Here is an 18,057-nt window from a genome sequence, read left to right as displayed (position 1 = left end):
TCGTTTTTCGGTTGTGTTATTTTTCCGTCTGCAGTTATTGTGGGGGAGTCAGCGTTGAGTCTGTGGTTCGTGAGCAGAAGTTGATTTTTTGTCGCGTTTGGCGTTCGTCTCCATTTATAAAACCATGTCATTGTGTTGTTTGTTAGTGTTTGGAGTCTTTTAGTCGCTTTTTCAGTAGTTTTGTCGTGTATGACAAGTGCCGTGTCGTCAGCGTATTGTAATATGTATGCCGTTCTGTCGATTTGATTTTTGTCTGGTAAGTTGTAATTGTATATCTCATGGCAGTATATACTGTAGATAAAGGGTGAGAGCGGGGATCCTTGAGGGAGCCCTTGTTCAGGGGAAAAAGAAAAGGAGAGTGTATTGTCAATTCGAACTTGTAGTTGTCTGTTTTCTAGTAAGTTCTTTATGGTGTGTAGTAGATATGGTGGTGTGTAGAGTTTGTATAGTTTGTATAGTACAGATACACATAGATAGATAGAACACATATATTTGTGGCATAAGTTTGAAATATTTATTGAGAAATGTAGTATACATCATGAGGTTATGAATGGAATAAAACATCGAACAAATGACCGCCTCGGCTTTGTTGGCACAGACGTGCTCTTTTCATGAAATTTTTGAGGGCTGTCGCGCATAAATTTTGCGGTATTTCAGAGATACAGCGTTGAATTTCATCTGTTAAGGCTTCATTCGTTGTTGGTTTGTTCGCATAAACTTGTGACTTTTAAAAAACGTAAAGAAAAAAGCCCAAAGGCGTTAAATCGCAAGATTTGGGCGGCCAATACCGATCTCTAAAACGAGACATAACTCGACCAGGAAATGGAAATTCTCTGACTGTATGTTGAAACCACATGCTCTTGAGATCGATATTTTGCAATTTTGGCACAAAAAGTTAGTTAACATTTCACGATAAACACCACTCACGGTTAATGCTTGACCAACTGCATTTTCGAGGAAAAATGCTCCGATGCTTCTTCCAGCCCACAATGCACACCAAACAGTGACTTGCTTTGGATACATCTGTTTCTGAACGATCACTTGTGGATTTTCGGAACCCCAAATGCGACAATTTTGTGGATTAACGAAACCATCAAGATGAAAATAGGCCTCGTCACTAAAGATGATTTTCGCTGAAAAATCACCGTCCAATTGTCGTTGTTCCAAAATCCAAGCAAACAAGGCTTTTCGTTGCCCATGGCCTTCCGGCTTCAGCTCTTGAGCCAATTGAACTTTGAGCACATAAAGATCTTTTGGTGAAATTCGATGCATGGTGGTTGTGGAAATACCAATTTCCTGAGCTCTATGTCGACTTGATGTGGTTGGGCTATCCTCGATATTTACACGTACTGCTGCGATATTTTCAGTCGAGCGACCAGGACGAACGCGTGTTTCTGTTTTCATTGGAACAGCAGTTTGAAGAGCGGCAATCATTTCGACATGGATTTGTTTATAACATGTTTATGAGTTGACTTGCTTGACATGCTTAAAACAAATAAAAACTACTGCATTTTACTTTCTAAGGAGAGCGCTGTAAAAATCTGTGATAACGCCAATGAACTTGTGTCTAGCCAGTTTTGTTCTCCACTTTTGAAAAAATATTTGGTCGGTTTTTCAACGAAACATTTCACTTTCAGGCAACACTCAGCAACTTCACGGATCCAATTTCAAGGTGGATTGCAACTATTGTAGCTGTTATGCTGGCGAGCAGGTTTGCAGTAAAAAACAATGTGAAAGTAGTTCTGTGGGAGGCAGAAACACCGCCTACACAACTCTGCCTTGCAATTGCCCACCGCATTATGTTCCAGTTTGTGGCAGGAATGGAATCACTTATCCTTCCGCCTGTTTGGCCAAGTAAGTCAACCATAGGTAGTAATAAATTCCAGGTAAATTAGGAAACTGTGGACTTTCTAGATGCTCAGGATTAAATGATGCTGATATAGAGTCGCTCCCTTGCAAGAATCCCTGCAAAAGCACTACATGTCCTGTTGGGCAGAAATGTGTCCCCTATTTCCAGACTTGCTTGTCTTTGATGCACAAACCGTGCAAGCAATTTGAATGTAGTAAGTGGCACAGTTTTTCAATAGTTTTCAATAGTTTACCTGCTATTTTTTGCGTGCTTCTAGTAAATGGATCCACCGAGTGTTCATCGTTACCAAAAGACCCAGTTTGCGATGCGAACAAGAAACAGTACGATAACGCCTGTTTGTTGGCTCATCACAATGCTAAGCTCGCCTACAGAGGCCCTTGCTTGAAAAGATGTAGGGAAAACGGTCAAGTAAGTTCACAATTTCTTCAATCTCAGACCTCAGATACTCAGCTAAGCGCCGTTTATTCCAGGTTTGTGGTATCAATGGAAGAACGTACACTTCTGAATGTGCAGCACACGCTGACATGATCTCGGTCGATTATAATGGTCCATGCTCTTCAATCGGCTTGATCACAAACACAAAATCCCGGCAATGTTCCAACGTAAAGTGCCACGAACTACCCGATGAGAGTTGCTTAGGTATCATTGTCCGAATTATCGTATTAAAATAAAGTGTTTAAATTCCCTATTTTATTCTTGCAGGCATCACGCCTCCAGGTGCATGTTGTCCGCTATGCGGCGGGTCTTTGCGGCTGTTGTACAGCAGGAAACAGATCGACAGAGCGCTGTATGCGCTTCAAAATAGAGGCACAGACTCTATAAATTTAAGGTCTCTATTGAAAGGCTTAGAGCGGCAAGTTCAAATTGCACAGTGCACTGTAAGAGGGTATGTCACAGTGGAGACCGATATTTTCGTAGTCATACAATCCAATGAAGGGTAAGCCCCAAAAAAAATATGAAGATAATTTTTTCTAATGTGAGAGAAATTAACGTGTGTAAGGCGCACAGTCTGCTTGTGATTATTTTTGAGGAATTTAATGCATGGGAAATTATAAAGTTTCATCTTCAGCTATTGTATTTTTAATCCACTTGGGTTTTTCCAAATGTATGTTTCAGTAAATTATTTTAAAATCAAAGCTAATACTAGAAGAGGTTAATTTTGTCTTTTCAACTCTTTCATTGGGTTAATAAAAAATATTTTAAACTCATTTTTCCGAATTAGACCAATTTAATAAAATGCAATGCAATTACCTTTAGTTATCGGCTGTATTTCTCTTAAATTAGAAAAAAACATAATCCTCTGCTTATTAAGGACAGAATATTTGTTAGACAATTCAAATCCAATTTTCCAATCGGTTTTGGCAAATTGATTGACTTTTTTTCAATTCGTTTTTATCGTATTTTCGATCGGAAACTCTGTTTAAAATTTAATTAATTGGAATTCCAATTGCATTCTTTGCAATCTTCTATTGACGATAAATGAAACTCAATCCAGATGCATGAAATTCAAAAAATGCATTTTAGTCGCATAATATTTTTTACGTTATAGTTCTGTGTAAAAAAATGGATTTAAACACTAGGAGATAAATCAAATTAATAATTTGAAATTGCTGTCTTTTTTATGTTCCTGGCAAGAAATAATAGTAAAATTACGTATAAATGCCTAATTTGACGATTCGTAGTCAAAGAAAACATTACATTTTAGATTGTAGCGCAATAGAAAGACTTTGCAGAACCTGCAGCTTCATTCTATTCAAAAGATGAACGAACAGAAGCTTCAGCGTAGAAATAATTAAAATTATGTCCAACTTTCCAGCAGCTCAAATTATTAAAAACAACACAAACCAAAAAGAGAAAAAGAAACAAATTGGAGCGGAAGAAAGTAAAACTGGAGTATTTGCGAACAATCGGCGATTCTTTCAGTGGCTTCAATCGCAAGCCAAAACATAAAATTGTTATGTTATCAAGAACAAGTTTGGAAACACTCCAGATTTTTCCTAAATCCTTCCGCAAATTTTCATTAAAAAATGCTCATACCATTTTTTATTATTTTTCAGTTATCCTTCATCTTTGCAACTGGAGGCCTGCATTAGGGAAGCAGAGAAAATCGCTGGTTTGGTGAACATGAAAAGTCCCCGGATCGTTAGTGAAGTCAGCCTGAGTTCTTTAACATTAGCTACGGTAGTTCACACCCATATTGCCACTAGTAGCACTCACATTTATATTCCAAACTTAATGTTGACGATTCTGGCGGCCACATTTCAATACATTTGGTTTTTGCGATAATTTTCGTACAAATCACCGAAGACAACGTTCGGAACAGAATTGAAAAACTGCTTCAGATAACTAGGAATTGCGAAAGATGAATTCGGATTTTACAAAAAAAAGTTTGAGACTCCGGCATCATTTCCAAAAAAATTGAAATAAAGTTTATTAAGCTTTGACCTGTGATATTTTAATTTCTAATGGCAAATAGGACGTATACAAACATGTAGTTAAGGTTTTGTAACATATAGCGCTACACTTTGTTTATAAATGTACATTTATTTATGTTGTATATTTCTTTTTTGATAAGTAAATACATATTGTTTCAGTTCATTACAAAATAGATCATAGTTAAGAACCTAATTTACCACAAGTAAATCTACTGCAGACTCGCACTCTTTCGCGATTTTGATTACTGTATTATTTTCATATTGTTTAACAAAACAGTTCTAACCAAAGACTTTTGCTCTCTAATGTCACTAAAATATGGTTCTATTGTAACTATGACTTTAGTTTTAAGATTTAAATAGTTTTTTTACAATAACATCTTAAAGATTCAAAGAACGAAGTAGTTCTATGTTGAGTGTCGTATTGTTACCGAAATATATTTTTATTACATTCCCGGCATTTTAAATTAATACAGCAAAAAAATGCAAATCAGATCAAAGCTGTATATTTTTGTGCAAGTATCATTTAAGCCTTAGAATGGAAACATCTGCATGGCTTGTTCTTTGATTTTTGCAGTTTCTTCATATCCAAAGAAATCGTGGACTTGCATGGATTGGTTTGCTGTTCATGTTTGTCCCCTGTTATATTCATTTCTTTCATATATTTCTGAAAAAGTTCCGTGGTTTATTGTCTAATGAATTTTGTTTCAATTTTCACTTACAACAATGACTCGTTCAATGGGAATGGTGGTGCGTCCCTTTTTCTTCGCTAGTTGCAACACCTCTTCAGCGTATTCAAAGAATTTTGAATCTTCCTCTTCAACGCACGGTTTTTGTAACGCGTTGTCTAATTCTTTCTCTCTTTGCTGCTCCAATCTTTCATCTTCCTGGATATTGAAATGGAGTGAAAAAGGTTGTCGTAAATTTACATGTCTATCAAGGTTATTTTACCATTTGCTCACATAATTCCTTCCGGTACTTAATTACTTTCTTCCACATTTCCTCTTTCTTGGCCTGTTCATACTTTTTTACATTTTCGTCTACCTTGTAGCGGTTTAGTAATTCCCACTTTTTAATTTCGTCTTGCCTTCTCGTTTTTTCTTCTTCAACCCGCAGGACTTCCGCTCTGTTTTGTAACCTCTCCTGCTTCATTTTGGCTTGAAACTCTTTTTTCGATTGCATTTTTTCAAGTTCTCTAGAAACATCGAATTCATTCAAGATATGCCACTTATGCGACTACCTACGCAGCTTCCTTCTCAGCCATGGCTTTTTTGATAATTTTTTCTTCGGCTTCAGATTTATCCATTTGCTCAGCCATTACCATCGCAGCAATTTTCTCTTGTTTTTTCAGAACAGCATCCCTCATCTGGAAAAAAGTTATTTGAGTCTTAAACGACAATTGGTGTAAAACGAAAGCAGACCAACCTCTTGAACACGTTCCTGCTTCATGCAGTCGATCCTATGTTTTGCTTCCTTGTATATTTCTATGACTTCGTCAAGTTCTTTTTCTTCTTTAATTTTTTGCTGCTTGATTTCGCGATCTTTTTGCAAGTATTTCTTTTTGTCCTCGAACAATTCCTTTTTTCGCCTTATCTTCTAAAGTTTGCAACGCTGAATGAGTTGAGAATCTTTGGTTAGCACCAAGATACTTACTTCGTCAGTTTGCAATTTTTCAAGTTTTTCCATTTCCTTCACTGCTTCGATGTTATCAAGGGCTTCTTTCTTCGCTCTTTCCACTCGCATTGCTTTCTCGTGTTTTGCCTTTTCTTCAATACTGAAAAGTAAAATGGGAAGATTGACGTAGGGGAGTCATTCCGGCTCTTACTTTTGCTTTAGTTTTTCACTGTGTTCCATTTGTTTTTCGAATCTTTTCTTTGCTTTTTCAGCCTCAGCCACCATTTCTTCCTCCGCTTTTTGCTGTTGGATTTCCAGATATTTCTGATTTTCATCTTTTTCATGTTGCTTTAATTTCTCCATAAACTCCTGTTGCTTTTGTCTTTCGAACAGTATTTCCGATGTTACCAGGGCGCTAGTCAAATCTCTGCAAAACGATCTTGAGAGGATTTTTTCAGATGTTTTTTTAGATAGCGGGAGGACCTGGCGTGCCCTGTTGTCATAAATATTTGCTTCTTCACTTTTTCCATGTACTTTTCCCGGATTTCCTCCTGCTCTTTCCTCAGCTCTAGAAACCGCAGCTGTCGCTCTTCCTTCTTTTTCTCCAGTAGTTGCACACGTTCTTCCTCCTTCCGTTTGCGCACGTTCTAAGAAGCACTTTTAAGCAGCGCAAAAATGAGTTCTACTCAATTTACCTCCAGGGAGTTTTCCCATTCTTTTGTCATATTTTTCGAGCCTTCATCCAGATATCTTTTAATGGCGGCTTCTTTATCGGCAGCTTCTTGCAGAATCTTTTTCCGGTCCAAGTGTTTGGTTATACCGTCCCAGCCAGTTTTCGTAATGTGAAGCGCATGTTGTCTGTCGGAGATTTTTGTGTTTTCCAATGTTTGACCTGCAGAAGCAGAAGCAAATTATCGGAGAGCGAACTTAATAATAATATAAATTTGGCTCTCACCTGGAAACAAGAACCATCTGGAATCCATTCGCGAAGAGAAACTTGAAGTCAACTAAAATCTTTATGAGTTTGAGTGTTTTTGCGAACCGTAGGGGCTTCAGCACAACTTTACGACTGCTGTCGCTGTGTTGATTACCGTTGCCAACAAACTTACAACCAAGCATATCGATTTAGCTGATTGTTTGCCGTCCGTAGCAACTGAAATAGTTCAGCTTCATGCCGAATTGGCTTTAATGTCCACCGATAGATTGTTCGTTTACTCTATAAAAACATATTTTTCGCAATTTTATTTAGGTTGAAACCATTGAGCCATATTTCTCAATTCAGTCTTAAAAACTGAAAATTATGATCTGGAAAGCACAGAAAAATCCAAGTTCCGGAAGTAGCAAAACAAATGAAACTTAACTGAAAAGTATTCTTTAATTAATCTACTGTTTAGCACCATCTTCTGCTAGTAAATGTTTTTTTTTTGTTGAGTTCTCATCGACTTTTTGTTTACTTCGTCTAGATCCGTTATCCCCACGTCTTTGTTGCATATTAGTTTTGCTGCACTTAACAATAATTAGTATAAAAATTGAAGTAATGAGTTCAGCAGACAAAATTCATCTTTAATTTTTCCGAGTGTTTAGCGTTTTTGGGACTAACTCTGGAGAAGCATTAAAAAAGCCAATTGCAGAAGTTAAGCTTCTCTTTCATGTATTGATTAATTTTGAATTAACAATTTAATATCGTAAGTCAATCCGTTTTTTTAAACTTTCATTGACAGTTTTCCTAACATGTTTATCAGCGATATAAAATTACGCATATAAAATACAGTATAAAATTACATTTGTCTGGAATACCTGGATGACATTTTGCTTCCTAGCCCCCACCCCAAAGGTTTTCTCGCCGCGTGGGTGGTTGTTTGGGAAAATCTCAGTTTGCCGGGAAAGTTTCTCAGAGTGTCACGTTTTCCGGGCGACAAATTGTGTTCTTCGGATCCGAGGCTTTTGAACCGCGAAACTTCGTTTTAACTTTTTCTAGGCTTGTGTGATCTTCCAGATAGCATTGGTAAGTCGTTGTGAAAAATTGATTTCTAACTAGCTCTGAACTGTGAAGTTTCCGAAGGGAAACAAAGAGTGATATTTGCGTAGATGCTAAATATTTGGTTGATGTCTGGCAATTAAGATGCGGTGGCTTGTTTGCAGCCAACTAATTAAGCAATATCGGTTCTATTTGACTTCAAATAGCTCTGTTAGCTTCATAAAAGTGGAACGATCATACTTTTTCAATAAGATGAATTGTGTAATATTCATTTACATTTTCCATAGGTACTTTGCTTAAACTAAAACATCGTTTGATGCAGAGTCATTAGTGTGTTTGGAAGGCATTTTTATATACATTCACACATACAAAAAAAATGGTCTATAAAAATGCGTTATAAGTATTCTTCAGTACAAGCGTCTCTTCCCCATGGAATTCAGAATATTTTCCATATTTGCTCAGACGTTTCAAGGAACGCAAACGTCTTCAGGCATTATCATCTTTGTTCCATTTGTATTAGGTACTTTGCATGGAAAACTAAAAAAAAAAAACCAAACCCTGGAAATATGAGTGAAAATGCGACAATACAAATATTTCAGTTTAGTGTAAAATTAAAAATTGGGTTTTAATTTTAATAATTCCTACTTTTTTTTGATCATTACCACCACAGATATGTGTCTATTCGAATATTGCGCATTGACTAACATTTTACTAATTTTCGTGATTTAAATGTATTGTTTCACTGGTTTTAAGGGTGAGTATTTGAGTTGCTAGACACAAAAAAATTGCATTATGCTTCAGATTTGAATTAATAATTCTGCAATGAATAATGCAACTCCAAAATGTTAATGAGATGGTTGTTGTGCTCTCGGTTTAGCGGATCGTAACTTACAAAGTCTGCAAGTTTGTTTGTCGCTTTGTACGTGGGCTCCAACTGAACAAGCGGTTTAGCAAAAATGATGAGAAATTCACAGTTCTTATCAGAAATTCAAGAGTTTAGGGCAAATGACTCTGTGAACTGCAGATAGTATATATAAGGTAAATTGTGATAGTGGAATATTTACGGAAGCGAATTCTATGCTGGTTTAAATTAGGCACTCCGTGATAAATTGGAAATTGTTAGCATTTAGCTTTCAAGTTTCTCAGACAACACGAAAATAAGAAAAGGGCACAGTCTTTTTTATTTTAGATTACCTGTCTCCCCGGAGCGTTGAAATTCGCTTTGGACATGCCACTTATTCAATTTTTTGTTCGGATCTTCCCGGTTTTGGAATAAGGGCTGTTTTTCACTCCCCAACTTGCCAAATCAATATCAAATGAACAAAGGAGGAAAACTTTTAAGGTTTTCTATAAACTTAGTTTATTATTATCCGGCTTATTACCTATTTAGGAGTGTTTTATCCCTATTTAACTAAGCAGCAATTAATGAATTACTTAACAGGACTGAATCGTAAACAGTTGAAACCCGATTTTTATGGCGAGGTTTAATTGAATTTATTTATGAATTTTGGTTGCTGATTTCACTTTTATGCATCTACTTCATTTGAGTGTAAGTGTAAAGTCTAGGACTAATAACATAAACAATGTATTATTTTCCTCAAGGAATTGCGGCTTACGAACATTTAAATAGAGTGGCAATAAAACGGAAGTAGCAAGTTTTCGGCAAAATTTGTTTAAAAGTGGACTGATACTTCAGCTTACAATTTCCTCCCAATTCCTTCCTTCGTCCTTTGGACAGTATTGTCTTAGGCAAATTGTCGAATGATTAATAAAAATATATACTGAGAAAATTAATGCAATTTGTTACAGCAGCAGACTGAAATCTAATTATTTTACAAATATTGGATAGGTCGCATATCGATTGATTTAAAATCGATTGAATACGACAAAATACCGAATAAACTGGAAAATAATTGTGAAGCTACTAACACGCAAGCTTTCATGCACTTGGAAATAAACATTGCGTGCTTAAAGCTTACATGAATCGGTTATTTCAATTAATATAAAAATGTCTGTGGGCGATTTGAAGTGCTGAAAGCTTTTTTTGGTTTGGATTCGTTTATTTCAATTACTATTATTTGAGTTGACTAACTGGAAAAAATATTTCGTTAACAAATTCCAAACAATCCTTTGTGATTTTTGGTGCTCATGAAACTGACTAAATATTTTTGCCATTCTCCAATGGTATTTCAGACAAAACTACACTTTTACATCCTGCAAAAATACCAAAAGAGTATCGCTGGAACGAACATTCTGAAATAACATCTAGCTAATTAAATTACCTGCCACTGTGATCGAATTTTATTCAAAGGTCAAGTCCGAAAGTATTCTGAATTGAATAATAAAAATAATATTCTCAAAATACCCTTCCATTACTTATTAAATCCATAGGCGCCATTAGGAAGAGGTAAAATGAGCTAAAATCAGGAAAATTCTTGTATGGACAGAGCAGAAAAATGAACCAAAATATTGCAAAACCTTCAAATTATACCGTATATTTATTTAGGTGGCCTTAGTTCTATAAATCCCAATTTGCATCGGAAATGTCTTTACTCACAAAAATAGAAAAGTTTACTTTTGTTCTATTACGATGCAAATGCGTAAAGGCTGATTTATCGTCATCAATTCAAAGGCTTTAATTAAATCTTCAAGTTTCCAAAATAATACTTTTTGCTGCTTTTTCTTAATTATCAGCCAGACACGCGCGGAAATTCCCTGTCTGCAGATTTTTGACAGTTTGCTAAATTTTGCCTCTTTCTCAACATCAGATAGTAAAACATTGGTTGAACATGCTTCCGCCCCCTGCTGAAGTTTGCTTTTTGCAATTTCCAATTAACCTTAATATATTACATAAAAAAATGCGCAGCTTCACATGAAACATTTTACGTTGAATGTCTGGAAATTAAATCATTCTCCTTTCGTTTCAGTGAAATTATTAATTTCGCACTTAAAGGGCTTTTTCCACTCCATTTGAGCTACAAGACATTACTTTGTTCATAAGAAAAACGCCCTTTCGCTGAAATAGTGTAAAGGTCATATTAGGTGTAATATTGCATTCCATAATTCATACCTCAATGGTTTATGGCGTCATAACAGTTTTTATGATGCCAGAAGGGATTAAACGAAATAAATAATTTAATCGCTCTACAAACACCGTCTGAGTGCTATTAAACTGGCAAATGCGTTTCCAAGGGCTACAGAGAAATGGAACGGACAATATTAGCGGCAGTTAATCACATTATGGAAGAGCAAATCTGGATATTCTATGGGAGCTGGATTAAGCCTAACATCCAAAAGCTAACCAGATATAATTATTCCTGTTTATCAACACATTTGGGAACTCCATTTGCTAATACACTTAAAACTTAGTGTTGATATAATAGTAAAATGTGCCTTTAAAAGGTTTTACTGCTACATGGGGAGTTTAGAGACTTTTCCGTACTTTACCAGTTATTTCGACAAATATATACCAACGCTCATAAACTATTACTGAGCAGTTATACTTCAATAATTAGTCTAAATCTATGAAGCTTTCAAGCAAGTTTTAATAAATAATAATAATAATAAATAAAACTCCACTATTTTAGAAGAAAAATCGACACTTGAAACGGATTACTCAGCAGCTCAGAAAAGTTTAGAACACTTTAAACGCCAGTCCGATCCATTCTGCTATTGGATAATCTTGACTTGAAACATGAATGTTTGTTCAAGTGTTCCGGATAATACCTGGTTTAAACCCTTAAAAATATTTCAAAATAACTTCAGTTTTCTAAATGAACAGTTGATCAATAATTATAACTGGCAATCTAAACAGTTGTTAAGCGAAAACCATCTAAAATTAAATTTTGATAAACAAATATTTGAACTGTAAAATGCTGTGTTTTTAATGAAAATGAAGAAAAAACTATGAGAAATAGAATATTTGAGTTATTTGCTTTTGGTATATTGATACGGATAAATTAGTGTTGATTAGTTTGGGGTTTTAGAATGGCGCAATGGAAATCGATACTGTGGTCAGCCTGAGGTTGATATTATTTATTTAAACATTTTATGTCAAGTAGAACGTTGCATTTTATTTATTTGCCTCTGATAAGAAACGAGTTTCTACTTGGAATATTTCACATAGTCATTGGTCGATTTTTATTTCAATCCAACAATTCCATGAAAACGATTCTTTTAGATTTCTAAATGGCATCGGCGCTATTTGGCAATTTTATTTATTCATCTGTAGAAAACTCGTCTTATTTTACCAGAACTCAGTCCGAATGCTGCTTAAATTCTAATTGAATAATTTTCCACGTCTATGCTGCATTAGGCGAAAAAATCACGCTGCTTAATTCAATAATACGCTTTACACTGCATTAAAAACCATGATAAGCGATGTCTACATTTGCAGATGGAGACAAATTTGCTAATAAATATTTTCACGAGTTTACGTTAATTTCATGCATAGTTATTTATTAGTCAATGTAACCGAAAATATGTCAATACTGTATATAGAAAAACCAATGCAACGTACAATCAACGACCGCGTAAATGATTTTATTGTTTAAAAATTTGTGGAATTAAAAGCCCCTTTAAAACATATTTAGTGTTTCATACAACATTTTAACCGCATCTCAATCTATTACTTTCCAGTTTAAACTATAAAGTAACATCTAAAGAACACTCGCGGCCTTTGCTTGAACTAGCGATTTTTTCGCGCTGTTAGTTTGACTCGCCTCTGAAGATGCCGATGATGAAGATGAAGATGTTTGTCTGACGCATCAACATTGCATTAGTTTAGTGTACTTGTGTTCAAACTACTCAAAAATTAAATCTGCATTAAAATAAATCTGCAAAGAGATTGGCCGGCAGCCTTTTGCGTTTTTCTCCGAACACTGATTTTCCTTGTAGAGTAATCTTTTGAGACCCTAAAAGACTTTGTAGGAGCAATAAAAAAGTTCCATTTATCCCACTTGGGCGAGCAATCAAAGTTTCATGAAAACAAATCTGAAAGGAGAGGCTGGATGTTTAACATAGGATCGTATCGAGGGATATTTACCTTATTTTAGTTTTATTTGCTTGTCGGGTGTTGGTTCATGCACGAGTTCCTCAGATGAAAATAACTGGAAATAAATACCGAGAACGTACTCTTGGATAAGGCCAAAATCTCCGTTAGGAAAATTTTGCTTTTGCTTGCAAAAAAGTGTAGAAAGCTAAACTAAATCTGAAAAAACTTATTAGATTATAAATCCTCATTACTGCTTCTAATTTTGGATACGGGTGACATTACTGCCTTCACATGGATAGCTGAAAAGTAAAAGTAGAATATTCATTTCATGTTGATTAAAATTCCGATTTACTAGTAGATTGTAATTTTCATAGCATATCAGCAGATAAACCAAGCGTGAAGTAAAGGGAGTTCTTTTCGTAGTTTTTTTGCATCCGTTCAAATGGCGGTGTTATCCAATGGTCTTAAGAGCAAGAAACGATTTAAATTGTAAACATTGCTTATTACTTTGGCAAGCTTTTCGGTAAATCTTTATCTCGATTACGAATTAATACCGCAAAATGGAAATCATCAGTATCGTGTTCCTCGAAGCCTAACGGAAACAATTTAATGTCGATTATAGACACTCTAACATGTTTTAGCCTAATAATTAACAGAGCACTAAATTTTATGCGACATCAAAATGGTCTATCGAAAATCACGACAAATGTTACAGATCGTGTTTTAAAAGTGGGTTTTACGCAGTGAAATTGCGGTTTCACTTTTATAACAATAAAACAAATAGAAAATTGTCTAGTTTTGACTCAGTTTGATCTAACGCATCCTTTTTTTACAGACTCCTCAGATATTATACATAATTTTTGTAGTTAGCATGCATATTAATTCTACTAAAGGAACATCCAATCTATAAAAATTGGATATTTTCCAGCTCAAAGGCCAAAAATGTACATACAATACGGTTATTGTGTTTTAATGAATTTTAGTCGATAGAAAACAAGTTGAAGCCTTAATATTTCTGTTACTGATTTAGCTGGCTTCGATAAGAATTGTATTAGAAGCAAATTCCTTCTGCAAACTTGCCTAACGTTGCCTTAGAGGCTTTAATATTGCTGCGAGTGTGCAATTTTTATGCCAGCAAATTAACGAAAATATTTCATGCTATTGTACTTTTATTTGCGATGCCTTAATGGTTTTTTTTTAATTTGGAAAAATTATACTCAAAATCATGTCATCTTTTAATTTTTCTGAGATGTGCTTTAGAATAGTTTATCAAATAATTAAGCTTAAAAATGAATCACTTTCTATACCCTTAAGCAAAGTGTAAAACATAATGAAAAACTTAGCTACTAATGTTAGTTACGCGTTGGGCAAATAATATATAATATTAATATAACCAAAAATAGCCTCTACCTTCGACGGTTTAATAATATTTGCATCAGTAACATCATCATCACAAAAAGAAATTAAAAAAAAATATTTACAAAATTTTAAAACTGCAATTGCAGGATTAAAAATCTTATGAGAATAAAAATATACTTTTCTAGGCAATTTAGTTTAATTTGAAGCTGGTGAATTTTCGGGTGTTTTTCGGCTAATTTTTAAATATAAATTTGAATTTAAAGGTAAATAAAACTTTCTATTTTTCTTCATTGTTTTTTTCTGCGCTTCCATGGATTAAAATGCATGTTTTACAAATGTTTTTGCATGCAGCTAAATTTTAGTCATTGCCGAAATTAAATAGAGTGTTTGTACAAACGTTTCGGGCATGGATTGGCTTTGCTTCAAATATATTCAATAAGAACACAAAAAATAAAAATAAAAAAATGAAAAATTTTTAATTGCGCTATTAGTAAGAAAACACAAACTTTCGCAATTTTTCACCGTAAGAATAAGACATGGTTATTTCACTTGCTTTGCAGTAATTGTTCAAGCCTTCTTCCGGAAATTTTCTGTTAGAAAATTTGTAGCTTTGAAATGGCAAAAAATTAAAAATGCGAATTTTTGGATATTGTTTACTTGATCTACAGATAATTGAAACTATTTAAATCATACTGAAGTTGAATACAATATATGAAGAAAAAATGTAGAATCTAGTATCTAGTATGAATATAAAAGAATGAAACACTCAGTTAAAAGATAATACATATTTAGATTTAAATAGTCAAAAGTTAAAAAGAAAACAAATAACTTTTAGCTAATCATTAGTAGGTAATAATATGCAAAACTCCGAAAAATGTTAAAGATAAATAACGTTTTTTCAATACTTTTAGATCATTCACCCCAGAATTAAACCACTCAACGTTTTCCATTCGTGGAATTCGAACGAAAAAATAAATTCGAATTCAATGAATTTCACTGTAAAATTTGATTGGCAATCGACGTTTCAACGGAAATCTCAATTTCTTGTCAGTCTGCAATTGATATATTCATTATTGAAACTGTCTCCGAACAGCACAATTGCAAATTAATTCATGAGAATATGGGATCCATGAACTCGAAAGTTCAGACAATCATGGAGGTTGAAGCGAAATCTGCCATGCTCCAGGCTTCATTAATGTGGAAAGTCGTTAGAAAGACCATAACGGAATTTAGTATGCATGGAAATTTGGCCGTTAAGTAATGTGAAGATGATATTAAGTAAAAAAGATAAAACAAAATGTTTAATAGTTTGAAGCTTCCTCTAATTATTTTTTATAATAAAAGTTGCCTCAAATATTATTTCAATGGAATTTTCTGTTCATATTTTACAACATAATTCCTCTTTAAAAGACATCTATTCATTCGAAAGAACAAGACCTTCGCTTTACCATTGCGTTAAATTGGTGATTTTTTTTAGAACATTTTTCAGAATCCTCTTAATCCCAGAATGGTCCTATAATGCTTTTGCTAGTGTACCATTTACATTAAAATTATGTTAAAAAATAGTTTGTTTAGTTATTCCACTCCTGCAGACTGATAACCCAGCCATGAATAAACAACAACTAACTGTCTGCTATTAAAGTTTCTCTGTTTTCCATTCATGAATTATGCATTTCCTTAACAAAAGGTGTAACCCAAACTTTAGAGCTAAATCTTAGAGACGGACTGGTAAATTGAAAGGTTAAGCAAAGACCTGAGCCATCCACATAATTCAGTTAGAAAATATGAGGGTTTTCCAGTTTCTTCGACGATCCATGGAATTTACAAGAAATTCGTTGGAAACTGAATAACATGATTTCAATCGGCAAAATTCCCAGCCATCCTCCAATATAGAAATCAATCTAAAAATATCTCGAGTTGTGCAACTTTATACGAAATATATTAAAAAGATACTTTATTACTTTCCGTTTATAAATCACGTATCATTATGTAAGTACCTTCACATCACTGTCACGGCTAAAAAACTGAAATCGGCTTGATTGGCCAGAAACCGCAAGAACTAACAGGAACCGAGAAGACTGTCTTAGCGATTTCCAAGTACTCACAATTTTCATTTTTGCTTTTACCAATTTGATCGATTACGTAAAATGGCCGAAGAGAATTTAATGATTTAAGTCAATTTTCGTGATTGATTTCCGATTGGAGAAATGCAAAAAATGCGAACGGATATTGGAGTGAAATAAGCAACAAAATCTGCTTGGTTTTTTAGTTTCTTCATATGATATATTTAATTCAATTAATAAGTTTATCGGTGAAAAAATATTTGCATTTTCTCGTACAACGATAGATAGAGTAAATTGCAGAAGAGTGAAAAAAATGATTGGCTCTGGAAATTTTACTTTGATTTCATTCAGTTAGCTTCAAGCAAGTATAAACATTCCTTCTAAAAAAATCACAAGTAGAATCATAGGTATATATGAACTCATTAACTATACAGTTTTAATTATATTTTCGTTATGAATAAATTTATATTTCTTCTTATTGCCATTCTTTATAATTTTACACAGTAAATCCAGACAAATCGTTACTTTAGCGCTTGGTTTAGCAGAAGTCTGTTTTTTTCATTATCAGAAAGAAACGAAGCTGATACATATTCATATCCAATTATCTCTGATTACTCGTTAAACACCCTCTCGTCTGGGCTGCTCAATTTTAATTAAATTGAGATAAACATGACTCTGATCGACAAAAATAGAGGTTAAGTAAATTGAGTAATTATATGAAAATTTATACATAGCTAGGGAGAATATCGGATCTGCTATCGCTAATGGATCGTCGCAATATGTTAATGTCTGAGGCAATTTTCTAGCTGTCTTAGAGTATTTTCATTTCTTCCCAAAATGACTAAAAATAGAATAATAATTTAAAGTTTACTGGCTGCTGAAAAGCGTGAAAGTATTTCATGGCGATATAGTGAGTAATTTGACCAGTAAATAAATATTAAACAATGAGTGTTGGAGCAATAAGAGAGAGCAAAAGAAAAAACAAATAAGCAAAACGCTTATCAGTTTGAAAACAACAAGTTTAAATTTCGAACCGATGAATTATAAAATCAGTTGCCCAGAATTTTAGAGCTTTCAGAGCTTCTCAACATAGTTCGACGAATCTTTCGCTTATTAATTTAGAACTTGCGAAGTTTAAGAGGAAAAACCTAGATGGTATCTGCAGATATTTTCAACTTATTAATGATATATTTAGACTGCCGCTTAGAAGCGGATTCATTCAAAATATACTGATCCTCTTGCAGAAAACTTTTAATATTCTATTAAGCTCATCAACAGTTGAAAAAATTTTTAATTTGAGCGCTCTAGTGCTTTACAGCAAGCATTTTTTATTTTGTTGTTCAGTTTTATTATAAATAAATGAAATCTTACTGTTTACTAGGCATATAATTTAATAGGGTAATTAATTACGCAATCTTTGCATGGGGCGGATCTTATGGTATGGCGGTACCTAATTAAACTAATATAAGGAGTACAGAATAAAATCATAAAAATCATTAGCAAAAACAAGTTTATAAATGAAAATCATACCATTAGTAAGGCAATTTGTATTTCATTTTCAATTTATACTTTACCACCATTAAAATCTTACATTATTCTGACAAGCACAGCAAGATATAGTATGTATAAATATACAAATACCTAAAATATATAAAACAGTAGCTGCACAAAACTGTATCAGTTAATTGTTAAAATTTAAAAAAGTTATTATTTGGCAATAAAGATTTTCAACAATTTTCCTAAAGATT

The 18,057-nt window shown here is 33.9% G+C and overlaps 3 protein-coding genes across 4 annotated transcripts in view; 2 read left to right on the top strand and 1 right to left on the bottom strand.

Moving 5' to 3' along the window:
* Positions 1-1,613: 1,613 nt before the first annotated feature.
* On the top strand, positions 1,614-4,754 carry LOC125503474 (reversion-inducing cysteine-rich protein with Kazal motifs-like). The gene is made up of 6 exons (XM_048663890.1): positions 1,614-1,854; positions 1,915-2,063; positions 2,127-2,278; positions 2,341-2,509; positions 2,573-2,807; positions 3,928-4,754. The coding sequence occupies exons 2-6, from the start codon at positions 2,033-2,035 to the stop codon at positions 4,154-4,156; spliced, it is 816 nt and encodes a 271-aa protein (XP_048519847.1). The 5' UTR covers positions 1,614-1,854; positions 1,915-2,032; the 3' UTR covers positions 4,157-4,754.
* A 38-nt stretch (positions 4,755-4,792) lies between these two features.
* On the bottom strand, positions 4,793-7,029 carry LOC109544551 (golgin subfamily A member 6-like protein 22). Its single transcript, XM_019914816.2, has 10 exons — positions 6,872-7,029; positions 6,612-6,808; positions 6,400-6,563; positions 6,128-6,343; positions 5,956-6,076; positions 5,728-5,898; positions 5,547-5,668; positions 5,254-5,497; positions 5,025-5,189; positions 4,793-4,969 (listed from the first exon to the last, which is right to left on the bottom strand). The coding sequence occupies exons 1-10, from the start codon at positions 6,897-6,899 to the stop codon at positions 4,829-4,831; spliced, it is 1,569 nt and encodes a 522-aa protein (XP_019770375.2). The 5' UTR covers positions 6,900-7,029; the 3' UTR covers positions 4,793-4,828.
* A 774-nt stretch (positions 7,030-7,803) lies between these two features.
* The window catches only part of LOC109544489 (synaptotagmin-15), a 60,134-nt gene continuing 49,880 nt past the window's right edge, over positions 7,804-18,057 (top strand). For both annotated transcript variants that reach the window (XM_019914711.2, XM_019914710.2), the window contains exon 1: positions 7,804-7,921. The gene's annotated coding sequence lies outside the window, so the exon portion shown is untranslated. The remainder of the gene's footprint in view (positions 7,922-18,057) is intronic.

The sequence above is a fragment of the Dendroctonus ponderosae genome, unplaced genomic scaffold, assembly GCF_020466585.1.
Source record: "Dendroctonus ponderosae isolate FM_Combo_2020 unplaced genomic scaffold, Dpon_F_20191213v2 Dpon_F_20191213_2, whole genome shotgun sequence".
NCBI lineage: Eukaryota > Metazoa > Arthropoda > Insecta > Coleoptera > Curculionidae > Dendroctonus > Dendroctonus ponderosae.
Note: the sequence above shows the minus strand (reverse complement) of the source record. Positions and strands in the feature narration are given on the sequence as shown.